Raw genomic sequence first — 27,956 nt, 5'->3', positions numbered from 1 at the left:
ACGAAGTGGAGGAGTTCGGAATGTTTTTGTTGAGCGTTTCCTTTTTATTGTCTCCTTTGATAGAGGTTTTGATTGCCAATGAATGGTATGCGACGTGTCACGGTTCTTTTATTGAAAGCAAGCTTGAGGTTTCAGTTGATCAGGCCTGTTTTCTCGATTCTCTGTGTTTCTATGCTTTTCCTCTCGGAAAGAGTTTTAGATGTTTAGTCGCTTTCGCAAGCATTGTTTAGAACGTTAGCTTCCCTCAGTCTAGTGGTTATGATTAATATATGTTTGAAATAGCGGAAAAAGGACAAGAAAGTTTGTTTCGTTCACTTGTTATTAATTACAAGCTAGTAATATATTTGTTATTAAAATATATTAAAAACGAATAGTATTAGTTCTTGATAAAGCTGAGAACGCGATATTAATTATTGTCGTGCTTTACTTTCAGCTTTCATGTAGCGTGTTTAGTATATTTTATTACCAATATATCACCGTTTAGTTTCCAAGGGTGACTTATTATAAGGATATTATTAGGTTGTATTAGCTTTTAGAAGACAAAAGTTACGAATTAATAACGAGAGTAAATAAATAGTACTACCTAATCTTTCGGTAAAGATTATCGCGAAGAACAGATATTTTGTTTACTATGGAAAAACATTAAGGCGCTTCACGAGCAGATGACGAGCGTCCTCGTACAAATTTCATTGCGGAAATCATCGACAAACATCCCGGTACCACAGAACTTCCGGTTTCTCGTCGGTATATTGCACTTTCGGAAACAGACGAGCAGTTTCAGTTTCAAATATTTAGGATGCAGCGCCGTCAGACGACCCGGTTCCAATAGACGCGGTGGAACATTCTCTTGTGTCTGGAAACTATGGTACGAAAAGTTTGCCATGCATTTGCTAGATATAGCAAACACGTTGTACCATCGTATATTTATGTCTGTCCAGGCATAATACGTTTGAGCTTTTTAACTTGTAGAAGTGTTTCAATTTTAATATTAAATTCCCTCAAGGGTTAAGACATATCAATAAGTCAGAAATCTTATTAGCGAAAGATTTATAAATTAAATCAAACACGATTAAATTACTTAGCTTCATTGAAATGTACTGTACATCTTCCTATTTCAAGTCTCGTTGTCAAAAATGGTCAACTGTAATTTCGGAAAATTGTATAATTTCGATATTAGAGTGTACGATTAAGATTTCATTCGTTAGAGACTGAATAATTAATCTTGATGAATTCGTAATTGTACGACATTAGCGTGTGAAAAAGGTTAGACTAAAGATACAAAATCTAATAAACATGTACACCGAAGCAATAAAGTCAACAATGTTATACAAGCCACCCCAATTCTCGCCCAAGGAAATGGTCTTACTCGAAGGGAAGCAACCCTCGGATGGGGTTCTATGTTCGTAAAGACTACTTTTCGACTAGTCCTTAGTCATAAAGGCAATGTCACAGGCCGTTAACCTCGATTATCCTCGTAACCTCGATTATTCGGGGTTATAGGCAAAAAAGGTCAACTAATCGCGCCTGGAATATCGTTGGAACATCCTCGATCGGTCGCGATTCGTCTGAGTGCCAACCACGAAAGAAAAAGTTAAATCGTTGCAGCAGCATTGATTCGGTAACTTATGCGCTGTAAGTAGTTCACTGACACGAACTCTCTTAGACGATCGCCTTAGATTCTTTCGATCCTCATCTTGAGGTCTCCACTTACCAGAAGCTGCGATATTTATCTTTGAGTGCAGCGAGACATAATCGATTCTTGGGCAGGAAATTCTGAGTAGGCAGTAGATTCGATTTATCTTTCACTTTTTAATATTTGTAAATTTTTCAGAGCAGTTTTTTATTCTGTCATACTAATTAGTCATTTTCTCGTAATTAATAGGTTGCTTAATACTTGGTGTTGGTTAATCCTTTTGTGGCTATCCAGAAAGTTTAAAAATTTCAAAGAGCTTCATACAAGACACATAACATATAAAAGGTTTCTACGAGTTTTCGAATATTTTCTTAAGCTGGTACATACAAATAACAAGATACATAAAAGAATCGTATAGCTTGGATTAAAAATACAGATACTGCGGTTGGCACGCTGCTCTTCCAAAGATCTATTTCTCGTGATTCGAAACTTTCGCCACTCGTCAGTCTATCAACTCGTCTTTAATTAACGAAACCAAACGGGTTGGCACAAATATCTTCCAGAAGTCCATTCCTCGCGAAACTTTCCCACCCCTCCATACGGAAACACCTCGATTCGATTACAACGTGCTGCCAGATCGAAGCAACCGCAAAGCCAATCTTTCACCCGATCAAGTCAACTCGATAATGGAGATCGGCGTCTAAAGTGACTCCAGTACATTTGAATAGATTTCTCCGTAGAGCGGTAGCGTTCGAAGCAGTTCCACGGAGTCGCTGTCGTAACAGCCACTCCCAGCGAAGTCTGCAGTTTTGCGGATTTCAGCGAAGTAGCCGCGCTATTGGAGACCCGGATTCCCACGGCATCAGCGTAATCTTCGACCGAACTTCGTCGAACCTAATATTTTCCGCAAGTTTACGCGGTCCGGCCTTCTCCTTGCGTAATCACGTTTCCCGTTAACGGTGTAATTTACAGTCAACCGCCCAGCCATAATCTTGTGTCTCACAAGGTACACGCTAAACTAGTTCCTCACAAGTTCGATAATTATCTCGCTACAACGAGCCTCTCGATACAGTAGCGTCGCGTTAACTGGTCGAGATTTAATTTTTCCAATTGCCTTCGTAATTATGGACGAGATATTCCGCGACACGATATCGTTCGTGCAACGTTATGTTTTACGATTCGAGATCCGTATCATTAGGACTGTTAAGATATGAGATATTTCGTCTAAATATATCGAGCAAGAAATTACTTTGTGAGATATTTCATATTTTTGAGTTATTCTATAGAAATAATAAACAGAAATTGTATTTGCAAAATACTCGAGGCGAAATTAATTTCTGAGATATTTCATCTGGAGATAAATAAAACATTTAACTATGACCAGTTAACTATGGGCTATTGTGTAACAAGCTTCTCCGTGAATCTTCCATCATGGCAACATCATTTATTCGTCGTAGGATGAATGCAATAATTCATCGATCGAACACATTCGGTAAATCCCTAGCTGGCAAATAGTCGGAGCTTCGTAGTACGAATCGGTCATTAAGCTATCCGGAGACGTGGCTTCCAATCGGCTTAGCTTTCGGATCGAGTTTCGGCGCCGACAGGCTAACAACAAGCGGATGAGATTAGAGGAAACTCCTCAAATCCGTTTCCCTATGATCGGCCAATGAAATTTCACCAACGATACAAAATGTCCACGCGCGACACAGTAGCCCCCCTTCAGCAGCATCGTGCAACATCTGATGTATTCTCTCTGGTTCGATGACCATCGAATTCTCTTCCATCCAGCTGCTCCTCCTTCTCTCTGTAGTAGATCTATATGCGTTGTTCGCAAGTCATCGCCCACGTGAACGTAAAGTAGATAGCGAACGTAGTTGGCAGACCTTTAAGTAGAACGCGGTAAGAATAACATCATCAATTTTCCAGTGCACCATCTGCTCGCATCATCCATTAGCGTTCTTTTGCATCGCTAAGCCCCGATTTTGGAACGGGTCACCCGTGGCGCTTGCACGCCCGGAAAAATAACTGCGATCCTGACGAGCTTCTCATTCGATTGTTCGCCAGTGTCCCCCACCAACGTCGCCAGCAGCACCCAACCCCACCACCCATAGAGAGTACACCACCCCCATTCGCAGAGAGATCTGGTCCGGTAGAACTAGTTTCGAAACCGAAGTTCCTTTAGTCTAGCGGCAGTAGCGACCGAGTCTAGCGAAAAAAAAGTAGTGGTCAGCCTTCGTAGATGACGTAGAGGATCATTAAGTTTTTTCATACGCTTTTGTACTCGAGTTACATCGTTTCCACTAGCTGCTGCTCGCCCACCTATATCGAAACCTACCTTGCCAACCATTGATCGTGTACAAAGAGTGAAGAAAGACAGGCCTAGAGAAGGATTGACGAGGGACGAGATGTAGAATCGAGATCAACGCGTTCCAAGATTGTACACTGTACACGTGTCTGCTTTTGTCTTTATGATCGTTTCTCCCACTCTGTCTCTGTCTCTGTCTCTGGCTTTCATACGATGCACCGGGTGATATTCAACCATCAGCCGTTCTGGTACACCGCTCGTCGTGCGGGAATAAAGGAGCGAATGAATTGCCGAGTTCCGGCTGCGAAACTTTATGAACCGAAGTATTTCTTCCGTTCTTCCTCCATAAACAGTTTCCACGAAAGTTTCACGGTTTACAAGCGTTGAACGTCGTAACTTTTGTTGGACCCATCTTGTAATTCTGGGAATGTCCGGAATGAAGTACTTCGCGTGATGAAGCTTGTTTCGACGATCTGTATACGTATTCTTCTCGCACGACAGACCGTTTACCAGTGGCTTGTCGTCAAGCTGAATGAATCACCCTGTACAAGGATGATTTAAAAGGAGAAATCGATGCTTAGTCGATGATCAGTCGATCACTGTAAGATAGACAGGTTCTAACAAACGTGTCTCTAATTTCAAATAATCATGTTGGCGAGTGTGTTTAGAATCTGTAAAAAATATTTGCAAATTTAATTATTATTTATTAAATTTATTTATTGAACATTTTTATGTATACGTAAAAGATATGTTTCTTGAAAATATAGAAGAACTTCTGTCTTTGTAGTTATTTTAAATTAAAGACACTTTTGGAAGAACGCTCTGTCTGTCTGACCAAAGCATAGATCATTCTCCTTAAGTCGTCTCGTATCAGAACACTTTGTCTCTTCTCGTGTGAACCATATAGAGCATAGCCTTGTCTATTGTCACTCGTCAACCACTGCACCTGTTTGCCACTCTCTCTCTACTGTGTCTAAGTATGCTATAAGAGTGCTGTCAGTGTGGAATAACAACGTGTTAAAAACACGCCCAGTTCCCCTGGTGGTGCAAATCGTCGTCGACGACAATGCCGACGACGCCTCCGCCACCCATCGCTGCGGTACCCGGCCCCGGTTCCGGTTCAGGCTCTGGTTCCGGTTCACAGGGTGCTCAGGGCGTCGTACTCTGTCCACGTACGCTGTCGCAGGTCCGACGTTCACGGCTACGAAGGGCCCTCACCGAGGCGACCGCCGAGACCGTCAACTACGTCAAGACGGTGGGCACGATACTTCCGACTAAGCCGTAATGCCTGATCTATCTTAACCACCCGTATTATACACGATTATTTGCAATGTTGATTAGTTACAATTTTGCATCGTACACACGCACGGATCGAGAGTCGAGTCGATTTCGTTCTTTTGGAATGTTAGCTTTTACTTCACTTTTACTTCAATAGTACGTTGCTGACACTAAGATGGGTTAAATAGAAATTTTGAAAAATTGTTAGGGTTTAATACGAGCGCTACTGGCAATTGAAATATAGAATTTGCGTCAAAGGAGTTAAGTAAAATTTATGTACAACGTGTTTAGGTTAAGTAATACGTTCAAATTTGATGGTGATAGTTGGTAATCAATAAGAGATTGGAAGTACATATAAAGACGAAGCTACTCGATTCCAAAAGAACTCGGTTACCGAAGGTAAAAACTATAACGCGTTTGATTTTCTCGGGATTTCTCTGCTCGAATGTTAAAAGACGTCGAAGAGCGGCACGTTACGACTTTCCATTTTCGACGATAGGAGCAAAAGTTGGATTTGTCTCGGAGATAAAAGGATCGTATCTGAACAATTCGATTCAGCGTCGTTAGCATCCTCGCGAGGGGAATCGTATTCCGGTATGTGAAATCGTTCCGATCTAACCTAACCTCGACGCTCGAGGATACGCGCGATATTAATGCAGCATGCATTTTATTGTGCGTACGTGCGATTATGTGTCCGAGCACCGTAGTTAGCGTCACTGACCTATAGAACATGCCTCTCACCCACTATTCACCGTCACGCTATGAAGTATTGCAACCAATTTACGAACCTAGACCTTAGATCTATCTCTCAGCCCGCCATGACCTGCATTCTTCGAACCTGATGGCCGATATATCGGAAGAAACGCCAACGAAGAATCCGAAGTGCCGTTTCGTTCCCCTTTATTAAACTTTCGTCGGAAATGAACGAAAGATAAGACGGTTTAATAAGGAACTACATTTTTCCCCGTTGTATAATTAAAATTTATTGAAACGTTTTCGGGGAATCAAGAGTTTCTTTCAATTAATCGAGATCGTAGCTATATAAATTCACTAGCGCGCATTTATGAAATAACTTTTATGTACTCGTCGCTGAGGTTACATTATGTACCAACTTCCGCCAGCATAGTTTGCAAACTCTGACTGTGCATCGATCGGAGTCGAGGATGTCTGCTGTTTCCTTGAAACAATATTAGTACATGATTAATATACATCTACTTTTAACGAAGTAATCGAAACATGGAATATTATTCTTTTTTTTTTTCGAAAAGCACGATATGAATTTTACCGATTTTTTAATAATTTTCATAACAGGCGAACCAGATTTTTTGAAAGAATTAGAAAATTAGATGTTTTTTAGTGTTAGTAGTATATTATTTAACGAAACTAATCTCGAAGTTAATCAATAAGAGAGAAACGAAAAAGAGAAGGAAGAAAATAAGGAAAGCAGACGAGGTTGCGAAGTGATGCTAGAGAAGAAATAAAAGAAGGAAAAGTAAAGGAAAGGAAAGGAAAACAAATCTCTACGGAATTAAACAAGCAATTAAACCATTAGTTACCATCTCGAAACCGTCTTATCTTTACTTCCCCACGAATCTCTTGCTTCTTGAACTTGCGTAGTACTCAGACTGCTATTTGCCGCCCACGATGTACCAGCATGCCCTCTCTTTCTCCCTTTTGCCTAAAAGAAATCACAGAATCGCGTATCTTGAATACAGTAGCACGAACAACGAAGTTTAATATCGTGCTTGGTGAAATACGTTTTCTTTATGCACTTCCCTTTTTCCGCGCATTCTTTATCGAACTAACTTAGCCCGCCGCATATGCCAGATTTACGGTCGTGAATTTCTACTCCGTATACGGGCAGAGACATGTTATAAAGCTTCGAGGCATATAACGGAAAATTAGCATCTCGCGTCTCACACAAAAGTTAAGCCTGATTTCCCTGCCTCTTTCATCTTAGATGCCCTAGAATTGTTAGTGATAGATTCGCCTAGAAAATTAATTAGGAGATGTTACTTAAATTTTATTTTAATCTTAAGAAAACAACATAAATTATTTTTCTAAGGGTCTTCTAAATCCCATTTAGCCCGAAACCAAGGTATAAAGAAACCTACGTTGTGGACAACCTGTAAAGTTATAAAACATAAAAATATTATTTTCAATTCAATCGAAATCTTTCAATTTCGAACGAAAAAATGGCCTGTCAGCACGAATTCATCCATCTACTATCGACAACGATCAAAATTCAGATGGACATTATTGCTTCGCGAACGACGACAATTTGGCTCGTTTGCTACGCGCTTTTCACCGGTTCACCGGTCGGAAACAGTGGCATGAACAAATGGCGCGCTTACGCTGTTGGAAACGGTCGAAACGCGCCTCTGGTAAATTACAACGCGCCTCTCTGAGCGCGAACGATTCCGGAAGGCCCGTTTCGATGTTAGTTTCGCTCGATGAGCGGACAGCCTTCCAGCGTTAAATTTATCTTGGAAAATTTATCCACGCCTCGACTCGCCTTTTGCAGCTTCTGCGCGCAGATTAATTCCCGTGAGGGTTATGTTCATCGATTCTGGCAGGAAATTTGGAAATTTTGCCTGATCTCGATCAAGAAAATATTTGAATTTAAAATAATAATTGTTAGCTAGAGATAAAAAATTTAAGAATGTTATTAATATTACATTTTTTCATACTTTCCTCAAATTTGAGAAATATTCTAACAATAAGATAATAACTAATAATAATAATAATAATAATTTCTAATAATAAAAGAAATTGTGTAAGGGATGAAAATAATCCAAAGGATGCTTTCCCACGTTTCACGACTATTTCCCAAGATGTAGAAAATTGAAATATTTCAAATATTCCATTTTGTGCATTTAATATTCAACGTTTGAACAATCTATATTTAAATTGCGCGTTCGAGACAATTCGCATTCCATAAATTCTCAAGTATTTCAGTATCAATTTCTACAGCCAACTTAATTATACGTAACCCGAAGTTTGCGAAGCGTATCGAGATCAGCCGAAAGAGCTTTCACGATATTATCATACGAAGTAAAATGAAATTACTAATCGTGGCAGACTCCAGCCAGCTGTGTACCAGTGACACAATCTGCATCGTGATATCGTTACGATACGAGCCGAATACCGCGATCCACGTTGTTATTAAGCGAGTTCTGCTACTGGCATTTAAACGATGTCTTGGATAATTGAACAGGTTGTGAACGTGCTTCTACGATTGGAAGTCTATAGGAAATTCGACGAAACACTGCTGTATCCACAATATTAATAGCCGAGCATGAACAGAACAATCGTTTTATTTATTAAACTCCGAAAGTACAATTATTAGATTGAAACATATAAACGAGTTTTACGAGTCACGCCTCACTGAATGGTAACAAATGTGCATTTAGATGCGTGAAAGTTGAAAAACTAAATGTGATTTATGAGATATTTTACGAAGCAATAAAAATATTTGTTTAAAAAGAAGTTTAGAAAGTTGCTACAACGAAATTCTTTATGCAATCCTATCTATGTAAATGTTTTTTTCAAAAAGAACAATAGTAAAATAAAATCTATAAGAAAATATAGCTATGTCTCGCGAAAGTATTTGGACAGTTGTCATCATAGGTGAAAAGAATGATTTTAGTTTAGTAATTTCGATACTTATGCAAAATGATCAATGTAATTTCTTTCAAAGCGAACATTTATAACAAAATAAAGTCTCTAAGAATATAAAGCAATAGAAATTGCCAGCATAAATTCTGTTCACACAGAGCAATTATAGTAAAAAGTAAAAGTCCTGACCTACTATATCGACAGATATACATAAACCAACGTAAACACAATTAACTGCCTTCTGCGTGCACACCAACATTTTCAGGGGCGGGAAATCACTTCGATGGATCGATGAATAAACGCGATGTAATTGCACGTGACGGTAGCGGTGTACAGAGCAAGTGTACAAGTCGTAGAGGGTCAAATTATGTCGTAGACATTAAATCTTCGTAACTGATTGATTCGTCGTATTAATTCGCATGTTTCCGCGTAATGATTGTAATTAATATTCACCCTCTCCCTCTCCCTACGTTCTGCTACGTTACCAGCAGTTTCTATCGGATCTCGTTCATGGATCGTTACGATTTTGCCTGCTAACGACAGCACAGCCGTTAAACAGCGCCGCTTCTGGTCGTAAAATAAATCGCCAAGATCGCGTAATACGACGCATGAATGAGATAAGGGAATTATGATTGCCCTCTGGCAGAATGCCGTTCTAAAAACGCGTTTATCTACCAATTAACACTTGGACCAATACACAGGCCAGGAGCGTTGTAAGGTTTAATGGTGCGGTTAATTTTGACTGATTATCGCGCCACGAAATAGTGTTTCTCGTGTCGATATTACGCAATCTGTAGGTAAACATCGGAAAAACGCGTGTGGGTTGTAGGCTGGTTTCAGGTTTTATTGGATGTTGTACGTATGTTGCAGCACTCTATTGTGCGGAAGATATGGAACATGGATGGCGGAACGAGACCGATAGATAAAAATCTGATTTAAAATCTGTGACGTGTGCATAAGGGAAATTGGAATATGTAAAGGTATTTCAAAATTAGACTGATTATTCCTAGCGAAGGATGTAATATTTAGTTGATTACATTCTGTTAAGAATATAAAGGAGAAATTCGATATACAGATATATGCAATTGCGATCGATATGTGCAAATATTATTTTGTAATATTACATCGATTATGCTTTGATTGATTTGCTTACGAATGCGAAGAAATAATTTTTCTAACGAGATCGTATGTAGTTGATGATATGAGATAAAGATTGCGCAAATCAACGATGATCAATAAAAAAATTCCTATTAAATCCGTAGCATCTCATTAACAGAAATTGGTGGAAATACTTATAACTGGAGGTGTAATGCTAACCTAATTATATTTCCATTAATTTTGCTACGAACATGGAATAATTTGGTTATCCAGATCGGGCTTGATATAAGGGGAATTATGTAGAATATGTAAAATATGGTACATGAGAGAATTATAAAGCAAAGCTGATGGTTGTAGATAAAAACCTCTGTGAAACCCGCGACATTTATTTGAGAGAAATTGGAATGCGTGTACAGATTACAAAGCTCGACTGATTCGTAGCGAGAGATGTAATATCCAGTCAATTATATTTTGATTTATACGGTCTCGGGTGTAAACCAACACTTTACCTTTACAGAGAGATAACAATTTACATACATTTTGTTAGTTTGAAATATTCAAAAGATAATTTATGCGAACTCTAATTTAAAACAGAAGAAGAGAATACGAAATGTTATTTAACTGAATAATCGGTATCCTGTATAATATTAATTTTTTCTATCATGTAGTGATGACCGCGTTTCACTAATAAATTAATTAAACAGCGCAGAATATGTACGAATAGAACGATGATCATCGATAGGATCATGAAATCGCCATTTAAACTACTCGCGAGCGCCATCCAATCGTAATTAATTGATTCGTTAATCGCTGTCTAGATAAGCAAACGTAATGAATTCCGCTGTTGATTAATCGCGATCGTGGAAATACGAAATTTCCAACAGGCTATACCTGCTAGCTTAATCGCGCTATATGAACTATAGGACAGTTGCAAAATAAATAGTCGTATGACTTTTTCTCTTTCTTTTCTTTTTCAATGTCCGCTAATAAACCATGGAACGAGCCTCGTATTTTACTAAAAAATTTGTGGGAACGATTTACGATCCGTTGATTTATTCTATCCTCGCGGTTTTTATTTGGTTTAACGATTTATTTTCTTTCGAAACAAGTGTTTCTATCACGTATCGCCGGCCTGGCTGTTTTATTAGTGTTACGTTAAACGTTTAAATCTACGCGGTTTGTGAAATTACGAGCTCACGTAAAGTGCAGATTCACACGGTTGTGAAAGACGAACCGGGAATCACGACGAATGTTGAAATTCACATGACTGAAATTCAGATGACACAACTGCAGCTGTTAATCGCGCGATTCGCGGCCGAGCTGTAACTCCCAAGTAAGTTTATACGGAACGTTCTACGACAATCTTCTAACTATCTCGTAACCTAAGGTTCTGTTAACAGGTGAAACGATGATCGCGATTAATGTACTCTTTTCACGCAATATTAATGATATTAAAGTGTTCGCAAGGCTCTTTACTATACATATTTACTACTATTACCAGTAATTCGCGTTTCTACATTGAAATCGATCACTCTGTGTACATAATTAGATTACAAATTTCTTCCACAACACAACAGTTTCGTTCAGATTTATGATATTTGAGATTATTAAAGTATTAGTTGTTTAAATATTTGGAAAATTCTTTCACAAGGGAAAGATATTACGGGAAGAAAGAGACATACAAACGAACCTATCATACAACTAAATATAAATTCGAAACTCTCAGCGATGCTGCAGAGCAAATCTTTGAATACTTAGAAGGGCAAAGATTACTAGGAATAATTACATCGACAAATCATGCAAGTCAAAGTTTACATTCGGAATTTATACTGCGAAAATTCACGATTCGCCATAATCTTCTACTTACTCAGCAACCGCGTTACTAGCCAAATTCGGGCTAAAGCCTGCCATGAATCACGAGTACGATAAAAATCTTCGATCTATTCGCAGATTCGCGAGTTTCTGTGGTTCTATCCATTCGTGTAATGCCGATCAAGAGCGTAAATCCGATGACTCTTTAGCAAACTGTATCTAGCGATTCACGTTCGATCTTCGCAAAGTCCTTTAGTTCTCATCGCTTGAATGACCATGAATCACGACTAGAGTATCGAATATACATAGTACTACGTATTTTGTAGTAGATACTGTATTTAGGTGCTAGCGTTCCAAATTACTTCTCGATGGTATCAACGTAGCGGGTATATTATCGAAATTGCGCGAAGCATGATTACCGCGCTTATTCAATAACTTCTATCATTTTTATATTTATAGGTTAGATTATATATATATATATATAGATTATAATAAGACATTTGATTTAATTTGTACATAAAAGAGTATTATTGGCACAAATATCATAAAACTTATACGAAGTAGCAATTACTTTTTTTTCTTAGAATTAAATAATACATTTCGTTTTAAGTAAACCTGACCAGTCTCAAACACGAATTCATATTCAGTGAGCTACATTGGAAAATTATCCATAATATGTATAAATATATACATATACATACTTATAACATAATTTTCTAATCAATAACATATCTACGTTAATACATATTTCTACTATATTAAGTCGTATAAGAAAAAAATGATTTCATTGTAAAATGTTAAAAAGTTCAGTGAAATCTAATAGAAGATGCACAAGACGTTAAGATTATTTTTTCATTATCGCATGAACAACAGTTCCTTTTGACGTTTAATTTTATTTGACATACATTTGGAGAGTGCCTTGGGGTGGGTTCGCGCGAGAAGGAAGTCTGAAAGTACGGAAGAAAGATGAAACGAAGAGTCACGAGGAGGTGAATATAAAGCAATTTCCACCTTGGCTGAAAAATCCGGTGCTTTATGGTGGTTTAGGGAAGGAATAAAGGACTTTTCAGACACATCCGCAAGCGGATCGAAGTGACAAGAAGTAAAGCTTACGTCGTGGCAATTTAATAAGATTGCTATTCGAAAACGATGCTGGAAATCCACGAATATACATTGGATGAGTCGACGTTTCAATCGGTGTGTTTAAGAAAAAATGTCAACGTGTTCGAATGATAAAAAGACAAGATAAATAGACTGAGAGTCGAAGCATTTATATGTATGTACCTGTGTGTGATACCTGTGTTTTTATCGATTGATAGTTGATCTTGATGAGACAGGAAAAAGGTGTGGGCGTAAAACGATGTACTACATTTCTTAAAAGAGGATTTCGTTCTAGAAGGAATCGATTTGAAGCATGCACGACAGACGACTGCACTTGACTGGCAATAAGTCTCGGCTCGGCGAATTCCATGTACATTCCCATCCACCGTGTCAAGGGAACATCGCTTGTACCTTATCTTCTTTTCATTCCTGCAATTTTAGCAACCACGAAATATTTTATTAGCCACGATATATTCATGAAGAATCTGGTTCTTCGAATTACATCATCTTTTATGAAACAGCCTTAGACAACATTGTTACGTCCGCCACCGCAAAATAATGGACGCGGAAAGATATGAAAAATTTAATGCAACTAAAAGCAAAGGAAGAGTTTCATTTTTAAAGATGTTGGCAAATCATTAGCTGGATCGGCTAATGTTATTTACATGTAATACTATCAGTTAGTTATTCATTACATATCAAAAAATAAATATATAATTATCTAAAAAAAAATCAAATCATATCAGATTCAGAATGTGTCATTGCACCATAACTATCAATCCTCCAATGTAACTTTATTTGGCACGACGATTCACTGCTCGATTTTTCTCGTGCCTTCTCTCCTTATACGCTCTGTTATCCCGTCTTGGTCTCTCAGTCTCTTGCCCGCAAACGATCTTCATTTTTTTTCGTTGCGTCGCTGCAGTTCCCCGCCGCGATTATTATCTCGGAGAACGATGCCGCGACGACAAAAGATTTGTTGAAACGATCTCTCGAGGCATCGCCCTGGCGGAACTCGAAGACTTTATCGAGGACAAAGCGACCGCCACGACTTCGAGTAGCCTATACACAGAATAAATTCCTCTCCTTTTCCGTCGCTTTTTGGCCAGACGATCCTCCATTTCGGCGTTGAATTAATTGCCTCTTCGCTATCTTACTGTTTCGCGAATTATTTCCTGATTGATCTTCCGAAAGAATTTGTTACAGCGTTCCTTTCTTCGTTTATCTACGAAAAAATTTTCCACAAAATATACTAAGACTCGTATATTAATTAGAAGGATGAAGAAACACGTGATGGATTAAATTGACCATGGTATAACAACAAAGATAGTTTTTAATCATTTTAAACGTCAGACAGGAAGACAGAGTAGCAACACGATGAAATCTGACTTGAAATTTTAATACGTCCCTTCCAAAGTATCATAGCCGGGCTTTGTAGTTAAAATCAAAACGCCCGACGAAAACGAACTTCGAGAAACAACCACGAGCTATTGACATTTACAATTAAAGCATATAATAGATTTAGGAAAACTAATTTCACGTGTAAACGTCCGTAAACTCAAATTCTTGTTCAAACTTCGAAGTATTTATATTTCTGAAAATTCGTTGTACTTTGTAACTTTCTAGCCTCTAGTCAGTCATAGATACATCTGCTCTATCAACTCATTAAAAATCGATTTTCCATTAAGGCAACTCCACATTTCCAATTTATTTGTTTCAGTCAATTTACATTGTTGACTTCCCTGTTGGAATGCGTAGAAAAAGTTTGTAGGAAAAGTAATAAATTATGAATTGCATTATTGATCTTGCTGTTAAATGTAAGATTAGATATAATAGAATATACTTTTGACGATAAGTGTATACTGTATATTCTGTTTATGATGCGAATGGGTTTATTAAATTTCATGCAACTTCGAAATGTAAACGGCAGAAGAAGACAATTACAAGTGACAGCGTGTCGTCGTTAAATGATGATGTTGGAGAAATTGTTAGCCAGTTCGTATAACCGATAGAAAGCCATGCCATGCGTGCGCGGTTGCAGCGCGTTATTATTGTTCGGTTGCTCGTGTCGTTGTTTCACTGATAGCACGAAGGTGCCTGAGTCTGACGCATCACCTGATATACTACTGGCTGACCGGAAAGCGTCGTATCTACTGCACTAGGCCGCGACACGGCAGCGTGTTGCACAGCGCGCGTCGATCACAGCTCATGATCTAATCGTCACTGACTTATTTTACCATAACGTATCAATGAATGTATTTTATATTTGATACTTTGATATATTTGAAACCGAAGTTTTAAAAGATAAATTGGAATATGAAGCTACAGATTCAATTATATATGATCAAATAATAATAAATTAAATTAAATACATCAATAAATGATAACAATTATACAAAGTAATATATTAATTATGATAAATTCAAAATTACGAAGCGGAATAGATAATACAAATTTCTGAAATGGAGTTTCAACGTGTAAATCAAAAATTGAAGCTATAAATTGATTTGCTCTTCAAGTTTCGAGGGTAAAACAAAAGTCCGGAGTGAAATAAATAACAAAAGATCATACTGCTTTAGTAGGTAGCTTGTACAGCTGTTTTTGATACAGATTAATTGCTATTTTCATTTGCTTAATAGCACCCATTGGGGCAACAATCAATAGGAATATTTGCCGAATAACGGCTAGTATTACAACAACAATGGCTAGTATTAGGTACGACCATTTCACAAATATTGTTTCAAGTAACCATTACAAACAAATATTGAAATGTCCATTGATTTGATTGATCTTTCGAATCTTGTGTTTTTAACATATTCGTTGCTACTGATGCATATGTTGCATTAATCCTTATTGCATATTTGTAAGTTCGCATTTTGTATACATTTGTAAGTTTACGCTACATTTTGACAGACATATTTAAAAGAAGAAACAAAGCAATGGACAATATTATTTAAGAATATTTCTTGATTGAAATATTTCTTGATTTCTTTGCTTAAAAAATGAGAAATATTTTGGTAGTAGAGAATTGAAAGAATATTTAAACTCGTTGTTGAAATTAGACCTAATCGCATCTCTGGAGACATTTATATCGCAGAATGGTACGAGATTAAAAATTGACGTGTTGGTCGCTGAACGATCAGGTTAAAATACACGTAACGAGTTGCTGTTTGGTCAGCGAATAGTACGGTTATGGAGAGAGGACAGAGGAGCACGAATGCAGCGCCATGACTGCATCACGTTCCATTACATGCACGCTTGGAAATACTGGCCTAGCTGTATGTATGCGGCATTCCGAGGCGTACGTGACACTTGTAGTTAAAATACAGCAGGGCGTACTAATCGAATAAATTTTCTGTGTTTGCTGGATGAAGCATGTCCGGCTTTCCTATTTAATAGCGAATTTAACATTCTTACTTTACGATCGATGAGTACGGGCCAATAGAATGATGTTCACGATGCATATTTTAGATTTTTGAATAGGATCGTACTTTGTGAGCTATAGGAATTCTTGCTCGTTTTATACCACAACTGAATAACGCGAAACGAACGTAAAAATCGTTTAAAATTTACAAAGAAAGAAAAAAATGTAGACAAAAAGAATTATTAGAAATAAATTATTATTTGCTGCAGAAACTATAAAGGGCTTTGTGTTAAATATATTATCTTCTTAAATTTACCTTGAAAGTCGCGATTATTTATGCCACCTTCTTCCGATGAATAAATTCATGGAAATAATTCATTTATTTTTTGAGAAGTTGATCACTGATCAATTGATGAGCATCGAACAATAATAAAGTTTAAAAAGTTTACAGAAAGTGAAATTGGTTTATTTAGCATCTTCGACTTTGACTCAATTTACTGTTTCGTCTTGAGGATGTTCGTCTTTTTCAGGAATCTCTGCGGACACCTTGTCACTGTCTGACTAAACATTGATTTACCTACTGACCATTGTATCTTCTTTCACTGATATTGAAAATTACATTTACATCCGTAACCTATCGCATTAAGGCGCAATGAAAATCTATGGCCATCGGTACATATACCTTAATATACAATGTACACTTACCAATCGCGTTCTATAATATCCATCAATCTCAAACAACTGACCAACGACGATACAAGTCGCGTTGTCAAAAAATCTCCGTTTAGTTTGAATCATAAGAATTCTAAAGTTTACTGTTCACTGCGATGTTTTTTAAACAATCCCTAGTGGTACTTGCAACCAAAAATTCTACTTAGTCAAAAAGAGAAACATACTTCTTCATTTGTTCAATAAAAGGATTTTGGAACGATACATATTGACGTGTAGAGTTGAAACTTGCTCGGTAAGATTATTGTTGAACAATTAATATATCTTGTAAACACTTTATAGCATGAACACAACAGGTTTTATTCATATTATTATCGAAGACAATAAAAATAGCATAGCAAGTGAAGAAAGTTTCTTTAGTTTCCAACATTCTTACCATTCAATTATATATTCTTCAAGAATTGTAATTCTTCAATTAATCAATAAAACTCGATATCTGCTGTGAAGTATCTTCTAATTCCTGAATAGGCATGACCTTGTATGCCAAAAATCTTCCATTCTAACTATAGCAGTCGAGGTTAAAGCGTAAAAACGATCCATCGTGAATTATTAAATGGATGCTTCTTAAAATCGTGTTCAGTGTTTCCTCAACTCTGCGGAGGTCGGGGTTGATTTGTCAGATGTGTGTGAAACCTTTACATATATATATTTTAGTAAGCGCTTTGTTTAACAGAGTTTAACATGTTTAACAGAGCTAGAGTTTAACAGAGAATATCGTATGAGCCTGAAAACAAATTTATGTCGTGTATATTTTTGTATTTTTTTGTATCGTACCTATCATTACTTGCATAATTGTTTCATTAATTACTTATTGTCTGTATAATTATTTGTATTATATTTATTAGTATTATTTAGTTTATTAGCTGTTTTTATTTAATCGTACTAAATAGTATCTATTTTAACAAAATTAAATATTTTCATATATTTGCACAATGTTTTACGTGGAACACGAAACTGCAGCATAGATTACAATCATCAGGTAATCTAGGTAATTTCTCTTAGATAACCCACGATCTATGTCGGAAGTTCTAGGTTAACAGTGTTAAATACCAACAATAGGCAAGATGACCGATGAGAATTCAGCAAAATTGCTAATATATCCCACGTAAAAAATTCACTAAACGATAGAATAAACGAACATAATCGAAATGTGACCATGACGCTGGAAATTATTCGGGATGATTGATTTTGATCTAATAATACCTTCGCGAAAATCTTCAATCGCATACGAAAACGCTGGATGATTACAATCGGAGAATCCAACGTTTCCTTGATCTTAATACAATACTTGGAATCTATATTCATCTGTATAGCCGATAATGAAAGTCCGTCTATCGATCTCTGAGCTGGAAAAGTCCTGCTTCTGGTTATGTACATGGCAATGTTTTAGCGCTTTAATTATTGCTAGTATCAGTTTCATGAAAGTTGTATATTTTTAAGTAGTTACTTTTCTAATAAATATATTGTAGTATCTCATCCCTCATCCATGATACTACAATATTTTTAAATCTTTTATGACAGTAAATTTGATTAAAAAATAGATTATGGATGTGTTTACGAAAATTCATATTTTCACAGATATTTGTCGATTGAGAAGTAAAACTCGAATGAAAGTATATTTTAATTTCTAAATGTGATAACGTGTACATACTTTGCTTTTGATACTTCATATATTTTTACATTTCTTCTACATTTTTACATGTTTATACTTCTTATTAATATATGAATATCTGCAATCAATTCATAAAATTCTACGTTTATCTAATATCAAAGATAACATTTCGCCGCACGTTGAAGTATTTCTGTTCGGGTATCGAGTTACGAATTCTAATACCTTTTAGTTAAGCCTTCACGATAAAGCTCAATCACGTGATGCGATAAATTACCACAAACTTCTGAAAACTTTTACAACTTTTCGTCGTCATAGATAACATTAATCTTTTCAAAATGAAAGAGTGAACTTTCTTCGTGATAAAAATAAGATATTTTTATCAATAAAGAAGAAATAGAACACGTTGGCGTGGAAAGGTCAAATTATATCAGGCCTAACTTTTGTATTTACTTTTTCCCGTTTAACCATAATTCGAACGAAAATTTTCCGCCAAGAGGAATGCGATTCGTTGCCATGACGATATGTGTTAAACACTTAGCTGGGATGAAAGTTTCGAAACGTCTTCACGTGGCGTTATAATTTCCGACAATCTACTCGATTTGTCGAGCTGTATGGAACGAGTTCGGCAAAGTTACTCCATTAAAAAGTTTCCTCATTGTATGACCGACGAAGGTCGCAGCATCGCCTGGATGGCTCGCGGTTCTCAAGGAAACCAATTTCTTTTCCGTTGACTAAGTGATCTTATTGAGACGCGACAACTTATCGCTCGCTGCTGCGTTTCCGCGATAAAAGTTACCTCATTTCCGTAATTAATATTTGCATCCACGTTGAAAGCCTCTTCGAATCGATGCAGCCTGTCGTGGAAAAATATTTCAGTGTAGTTCGTGCGAGGTAAGTGGAGCTTGTATCAAAAGATTTCTGACTTGCTTCGATGGTTTGTCGGCTTTTAAAATTTCACCGATATCCATAACTATACCTCTGGATGAAAACAGGTAATAAATAATTCAAGTTCTTCCTCGCTTCTACCTGATTTACTTCTTCGATGCTGCTCTGAGAGATATTTTATTTAAACACACTCTTCGATTTTACAATATCTTTCATATTGTAATTCCGAACGAAACATCACAGGAAAGAGTGCTCTTTGTTAACGGGTTTCGTTGTATTTGGAATATTGGATCGATTACATGTACTTGCTTCTATCAATTGTTGTAAATGAAACTCGGTTTTCCGCTCGCAATTTCATATTTTTATCCACGCAATTAAAGGGGTGAAAATGTAAGCACAGAGATTTTATTTTATACAGTAAGTATTGTAACGACTACCTATTGTACTGTTGTAACGTTATATACAGTGTGTTCGAAAATCAGTAAGACAAGAAACATTCTACAAATTAAAATAAAAGTAGAATTAAAAATAATAATACTTTGCTTTTAACGTTACATGGTGTGATATACACGTGTAAAAATTACCGTGAAACATCTCATCTTATACTGTAACAAATTTTCTGCTGTTAGATAAGACTGTAACATTAATTCCTCGCGTATAAAAGAGAATTAAAAATGGTTTAATCAAACACTATAATTGCTAAAATTTTTTACACGAACTAGTCTTCCTCTCGAAGAATAAGCCAACCAGCGAAATTTTATTATCCTTAATATTCAGTTTTTAATTAAAAGAATATTTATTTTGCATATTATACGGACTCTTCAAATTTTCCGTAAATGCATAACCATCCACTATTTACTCGCGAGTAACAAGCTTCTATAGTTCAACACCTATAGTTAGCATCATAATTAATTTGGCAAATTAAAAGGTAAAGTCTGTATAAAATACCACGCATTAAATCTATTAGACTCGATATTAGAAATCCTCGACACTCTTTGACAAAATATTACCAATCGTTTCATCCGACGCCTCTGAAGTGTGATATACATGAAAACCAAAAGACAGAAATAAACTAAGATACATTAGGGCATTCTATCGTGACCCAGTGCGAGATAGCTGTAGGAAGACGACGTGATGGTCATTAATTCTTTCAACGTGTGCTTCTGCCGGTGCGGCGGCACCGGTGTGCAGAGCAAATGTAACAGCGCGGAATCGTTACATTGATGGGCGCTGTCACGCAACGGCCGATGATATATTGCACGAATGCATCATCGTTTCGTGTTGGAGATCCGCGTGCGTCTATCGACTGCTGTGTCGGGCCGATCGATCGGTAACCGATGAACCACGCTGGTAAACCGAGCTCGCGCGCCGTCAAGAAAATAATTCGTCCCTCGACGCCGCGATCGAACTTACCCTCAAATCGGTTTCTTTTCCGCTATCAGAATCCCAACTTCGTTGTTCCCAACATACCCTGTTTTGCTGTCCCCTTTTCTTTTTCCGGAAGTTTCGTGGCGCAGGGAATTCAAGTTGAGCTTCTGTTTGCTCTTTTGGTTTTTTATACCTTTTCTTTTCTCCTCGCCTTGTTTGAATTTCGCGTGTTTGATAAACATACAGTGGCTTGTGAAGGTATTCAAGTACCTTAACAGAGAAATGTTTCATAAATGTATTATGTGTGTCGTAAAAAACCCTTTGAAAATTCATTGGAACTGTAATGAGACACGATAACCTGTTAGGTTTATTATAGAAGGTCAAACAACTTGGCTAATATAGATGAGATAGTATAGAAACTTGAAAGAATATTTCGAACGATAAAGTGGTTTCAATCGTGGAATCCGATTTTACTTAATATAAAATAGCATAGAGACGAGTACACGTAGCATAAACATAAAGTTAGCTGGTTAAGATCCAAAAACAACAGGGATCATATGCTTGATAAACCACAAACAAAAAACTAGCACAAAAAATTAAAACTACAACGAAAATTCGTGTCAACCACTTTAAGCTCTTACTTCATTCGATTAAAAAAATATACGCGTCGCTTGCCAGTAGAGGCAGTGTGTTTTATGAGGGGACTAAAGAGCTCCCTTCATGGGGAGATTTAATTACGCGTTTCGCCGTGCACGCAAAACGACAAGCATTAATTTTCGGTTGCGTTTTGCCAGTGGAGAGGCAGAGTCGCAGAGCTCGATTCGATATGAATCAATAATTCATGAACAAACCAATGTATCGGTATTATTCGAAGGTGCATTCATATAAGCTGAACTGTAGTTGGACCGGAATCCATATCGGGACGAGAGTCCATGGAGTATCCGTATTCGGTGTCGCGCTCATCGATTTGCATAAGGCGCAGAAGACGGGTAGCGAATCGATAACGAATGGAAGACAGATGAAGATATTTTGTAGGAGCATCTTGTAAGACATCTTTCAGACGGTGTCATCTTTGCTTGTTGACTCGAATAAAGGAACGATTTTTTTAGTTTTTTAGATAAACGCAGAGTATTTTTAATATTTAATATAAAGGAGGAGAATGCGTTGAATGTTACCATGGAAACTACTTGTATTAAATATTGCGGTACTTTCATCAATAAAAGACTAATAGCATCAAATTAAACCCCCCTTCTGAATTGTACGGCTTTTATTTGAAGCTGTTAGTAATTTTATATGAAGTGACTCATTGAAGAGAAAAATATTTGAGTTACGTGAGAAAGGATAATGCGTTGGAACTTTAAGAAGGTTGAAAACTTTCGAAGCATTCAACTAATACATTCTACGTGTGCCTTTTTTAAATATAGAAAAGGATACTTACACCGTATATTATTGATATTTCATAAGCATTTCAAAGTTTGACAACCTAAGACCAACTATAAAGTATCCATTAGATAAAGCTGATAATAGAATTTCACTCACGATAAGTTTTTGCGAGTGAACTTTGGTAAATGAGATCGTGTCATCCGATCAATATGGTGTGTGATCGATATGCTTTGATTTAACGTTCTACGTTTCAACCGATGAATTTGTCGTAACGGCATTCCTATTAGTCACAGATAAATTAATTTTAACAGATCAATTGCAATTACGTGACAAATCCATATTCCTTGCGATTGTTCTATTTGTATACATGTGAGCCATCTGATATACATTGTGACGGAATTCAAATGACGAGTTTATCAATACATAGTTTCCTGCGAAACTTCGACAGGTTATCGTTGCTCGCAAACATTCGCGTTAGAACAGTAATTTTCTTTAAAAAGATATTCCTATTTGGAGATTGGACTTTTAAAGAAAAAATGATTAGATAATTAGAAATAGATCGCAGGTGTTTTGTTTAAAACAAAGCAACGAATGAATTATACATTGACCCCTATGTAAGTAGCAAATTTATAAAAAGTTAATAAAAAATCCTTCACAATTCCCAAAACTGGAATGTCTCCTTAAGCTCAAAATAGAAACAAGGTGCGATGCGGTAGAACGATTATATTTCGAGGTCGAAAGAGGGTTCGTCACGTCGAAAAGCTGAGGAAGTTTTATGGCACCACGAAGAGCGATTCAGCAACGGTGTTTCCTTTTTTTTTTTTTTTCTATCCCGCCTTCTCTCAAGCTTGGTAGTAGGATTAAAAGGGGAGAGAATGGATCTGCTTTCGACTTTCCACCCCCTTCGGTCCTTCAGCTATCGTACCGTTTGCCAGCCACCGATCGGAACGCTTTTTTGCACGCAATCCACGAGAGAAACGAGAAACTTTATGGAGTGAAGTTCCGCGTTTCAGTGCTGCAGACATCCGTCTCCTCCTTCTCCGTACGTTTCTTGTACAGTCCATCTTTCATCGTATTTTCTGTCGATACGTTCCCTGTGCTTTTGCTGAGTGATCGAGCTTCTGTTAGTCGCGGATCGTTACTGCGAATAATTCTTGTCTTTTCCGAACGCGTTTTACAAATCGTCGTCTATCGTAATATTCGTTTTTCATCTTGGAGTTACATTCTTTTTTCCTGTTGATGTTTGAGATTTTCGCGAAATGAACGAATGAGATCGTTTAATTTTTGTTTAATTGTTTGATTTTTATCGAGTAAGGTACTTCAATTAAGTAAAGTCTATAGGTTTCTCAGGTAATAATCAGTTGATCCCACATGTTTTGATATATGCCAAATAATATTGCAACTGTAGTTGTACAAACTATACGTATGAAGCAATAGTAACATTAGCCATTGTCACACATTCATAATACAATAATAAAATTATTATTAATATACGATTAGTGATTGATTCGGAGACAATAAAGTTAGTTGCCAGCTTTGTTCGCTCGAAATCCTGGTATTTTCACGTCCGATGGAACCAACGTGTTGTCGAGTGCAGGCCAAATGCTAGTGTCCACACCAGGTTGGTGTCACGAGCAGGTCGATCCATTAGGTGAAGTTTACGAACTTGAAACTTTTTACAAAGAAAGCGCTGGTTACTTGTTAAAGTTACCAGTAAATTTATTCGAATCACAAGGCGTTAATGCGACTGACTCCCACTCGTTCATTTATTTCTTCTTGTTCTCCAATTTTTCCACTCGCACGTAATACCGTCGTTCAAGAACATTTCCGGTGTATGTACAAGCCAAGTTTTTATGCAAAAATGTTCGAGTGGCTGGGAAGAAGATGAACCGAACGAATTGACAAGGAACGAGAAACAAATTTGCGAATCTTGCTATAGGCAACGATCTCGTCAGAAGATAAATAAGTGAATTAACGGAGAAACAGCGGGTCAACGAGCGTCTCAATTGGGTACAATCGAGTTTTGGGTTTGTTACAACACGTCACGTAGCGGTAACGAACAAAACGCATTTAAACGGCGAACGAGGTTATCGAGAAACAGTGTAACTGCAATTCTCTAGCAAAACTCCCCATTGAGCAGCGATGAATACGGCCCCGACCGGCGTTTGTTACAAGTTTCGGTCAGATATTTCGTACTTCCGCCGGATTACAACGAGAATCAATGCGATACCCGTGCGGGATACGCCTGCTGATAATGGCGTATCGCGTTTCGATATTCATCGGAACTGTTCTCCAACCTTATTTCGTTTCTTCGATTCGACACTGTTTTAAAATTCTAGCTACAGAATAGTCTCGTTCAGATGCGACTGCCTCAGATTGTACGTTGCTGTCCGATAGGTTTAAAAGCGTAAAGACAATCCCTCTTCTCGTGTTTTCAAAGCTTGTTTTCTCTTTGAGAGAGCAATTTATAAAATGGAACAAATAGGCGTTACATTGAAAACGCATTACAGGAATAGTGTAACTAATTTTACAGAAAATCTAAAGATATTTAGAAGTATTTTAAGATCCTCCAATGTCTTGTAGACAGTATTTAAGGTCATTACGACCTTCTTCGAGATTATTTAACTCTCCGAGTCGATATCCAGGTATTCGATGATCATTGAAGATCATTCACGATCACGCGATACGTGAAAACTCATCTGAAGGCCATATAATATTCAAGGCAAATTAACACTAGAATTACCACACCAATCAAAATGACTGGTTTTACAATTTCATTTTAATATTCCTATTCATGTTATATTTTTTCCGCAATGATGTAATGTCTTTCGCAACGATAACTAAAAGAATAATATAATGAATTTTATTTCATTTTTTATGTATTCAAACTAAAATTATTTTGTATCAAGACTACTTATACAATACCGGTCAAAATGACTGATACTTGTCAAAGTGTAAAAGGGTCCTGCAGTCTGTTTATCGGACCCTAATTAACCAATTTCCATCGTTTTATACAACTTCCCACACGTTTTTTAAATTTTTACAATGTATCATTCGATATGATGATATCAGTTATCAGGAAAATTCTGGATCGATCGCTAAATGTTAACACTAGAAATACTACACCAGTAAAAATGACTCGTTCTACAATTTTATGGATGTATCAACCCTCATTTAGGTATCATGGCCCCAGATGGATTGATAATACAAAATATTCTACATACAAAATAAATACAAAAATATTCTATTATTGCGTATTTTTTAAAGACCAGTCATTTTGACTGGTTTTGGTAGAAATAGCTTCGTTTTAACTATCAGTGGTTTTAGTGTTAAAGGACTCTCAATCTTGCTTGGAAGATATTTAAAGTTATTTTAGAATCACTTGAAAATAACAAAGGAATAATGAAGAATAATGATAATAGTAAAATATAGACCGTGATAAGGGCGCCGAAATTTGTTCTAATTATAAAACAAACAGAATAACGCCTCCTCCGCTTGTACAAACTAATTATCAAAGTAATAGGCACTTTTATAATTCAAATTGCACATTATCTCGGACTAGTTCACTCGCATCGCCGGATGGAGGAATTCGTACGGGCGGGTTCTCACTCTGACAAATTTGATTATTCCTCACTTCGTGCCACTCTTACCACACCGGTTTCCCCGAAAATCTCTTCGCTGTGGCCACGCGTTCAACGTTAACACGTCGAGATGTTAATCTCGCCGACAAAGACATTTCAACCATTTCCCAACCACGACAGAAAGTCACACGGATTCGAATCACGACAGACGGGCGTATTAAACCCATGGGGTCGGTTTGTAAGCGAGGAAACCGGCATAAATCCGAGACTGGATATGCTTGAAATTTGAAGATTGGCAGTCATAACCATCTACCGGGACAAATTTCTCCGTAAAATTGAAAAACTGTGGAAATTCGTGCGCGCCGCACTTGCTTCATTCAATTAACTCTCGTCGAGTTTAGGAGCATCAAGTCAGATTGAGATGACTGATTGAACTATAAGCTACGCATAAACAATATAACTACTGTTATTTTATTAAATTTTGATATTAAGTGATTCTTTACAAATACGATACTGTATGACGATACTGTAGAATTGTTGATATATGATCGAGCGAATGTTTAATATAAAGCAATGTTCCTCAACCTTTTTAACTTGTGTAACTTTTAACCTGTGATCTCTCCCTTTGTATGTAAGAATAATTAATAAATTTATTTGTATTTAATATGACAATATAACCATATTGGAATAATTAACATACATGGAGCCATATATATATATATATATATAGATTTGATTACACTTGGTAAGAGTATGTACCGTACAAAGCGATTCTAGCGATCTCTAACTATTCTATTCTATATCTTCTAGTGATATCTAGCGAGTAGTTAATTAATTCCAAGATAGTAATGCCAATCACTAACTGACGATAACGTCATGCCGGTATGTGTGTGATTTGTCATGAAAGACCGATATCTCCGTATCTCTATTTCTGATAAGAGTTAGTTATGTAATATATATATGCGGGCATGTGCACACTATGTAACATATTAAATGCAAACGAGATTATACGATATGTCGCCTAAGATCAATGACCATATTTATGTGTTGCCTATTGAAGAGAGTCTTTAAGAATGCGGTTTGATCGAGAAGTGGTAGAATTATGTGAGAATAGTCATCATTGTTATCATCTTAGTTATCGTTGTTATTATTTTATTTCTAGTTTATTCTTAAACGTGGTTTTCTTAATTTTTGTACATTTTACGAGTGGAAACCTACTTGTAATTATTATGTTATATTACTTATAACGTCATTGATGCGATGTTTTACAGCCCACATTTGAGATTCTTGGTGCAAGTCAAGTTCTCTCGAATGTTCGCTTCTCCATGTGCTTATTTCGTAACGTCTTTAACAGGATGCAGAATATTCAAAGAATTTACGCCGTGATACGGCTCCCTTTATGATAAACTTCCTTTACTGTGCGCTACAAGATGTTGGTAACACCCTAGGAAGAAAGAATATTGCTCTTGTTGAGATTGTTAATGTTTGACGTAGCTCCTTGGAAATTTATGAAATTACTTTTTCGTATTTAACCGCGAAATAGGAGGTCAATGTGAAATTTTCGGCTTGCTTAACGAAGAGCGAGGGTTATTCTTTCATCTGGTCGAAGGAGACAAAAGAACAGTAGCTGCCGTGAGAATTGGTATTTACGAGATTAGGTGGACAGAATTAGATGTCGTATAAAAGCGACAGTATCCAAGCTTTTAGAGAATAGCGTTCTAGAGAAATATAAATCATTCTTGTACTATCGTAAATATATTATTGTCTTTGGGTTGGAAAAGTTGCGTTTAAGGTCTAAGATTACTTTTAAACCACACATTACAATTTGAGGTAATAACTTAATTTAATGTATCATATCTTTTTTGCAACTTTTTATTTACTTTCTTTTCTATGTTATATTTTATCACTTAATATAAAGAATTCTAAATATTGAATTCGATAAACCATTCCGTAAGAAGTACGATAAAATTCGTGCATTAGGATTTTGTATGAGAAAAGCAGAAAGTTTCGGGCATTTCCTAGGTTTCTGCTCGACGACTATTTCACAATGGTTCCACCGATGCCTAAATTCCTTTTGCGTCTGACAGTCGGACAGCTATTTATGACATAACCGGTTACGTTCTCCATGAGAACTTGCTTAAGTTTCCTCGAGACATTATTAAAGTTTCGGACATTCTCAAAGGAAT

The 27,956-nt window shown here is 36.8% G+C and overlaps 1 protein-coding gene across 3 annotated transcripts in view; it reads left to right on the top strand.

The window, feature by feature from the left end:
- LOC117233040 (small conductance calcium-activated potassium channel protein) overlaps nt 1-27,956 on the top strand; it is a 235,997-nt gene that overhangs the window by 92,380 nt on the left and 115,661 nt on the right. The window contains exon 4 of one of the 3 annotated variants that reach the window (XM_033492920.1): nt 5,086-5,196. The exons of 1 other annotated variant lie outside the window; for it this stretch is intronic. In XM_033492920.1, the coding sequence (XP_033348811.1) occupies nt 5,086-5,196 (111 nt within the window). Of the gene's footprint in view, nt 1-4,974; nt 5,197-27,956 lie in introns of all 3 variants that reach the window. One more of the 3 variants, XM_033492919.1, reaches the window with a different exon arrangement.

The sequence above is a fragment of the Bombus vosnesenskii genome, unplaced genomic scaffold, assembly GCF_011952255.1.
Source record: "Bombus vosnesenskii isolate JDL3184/JDL3185 unplaced genomic scaffold, Bvos_JDL3184-5_v1.1 scf7180000013294, whole genome shotgun sequence".
In the NCBI taxonomy this organism is placed as follows: Eukaryota; Metazoa; Arthropoda; class Insecta; order Hymenoptera; family Apidae; genus Bombus; species Bombus vosnesenskii.
This window is presented reverse-complemented; position numbering and strand designations above follow the sequence as displayed.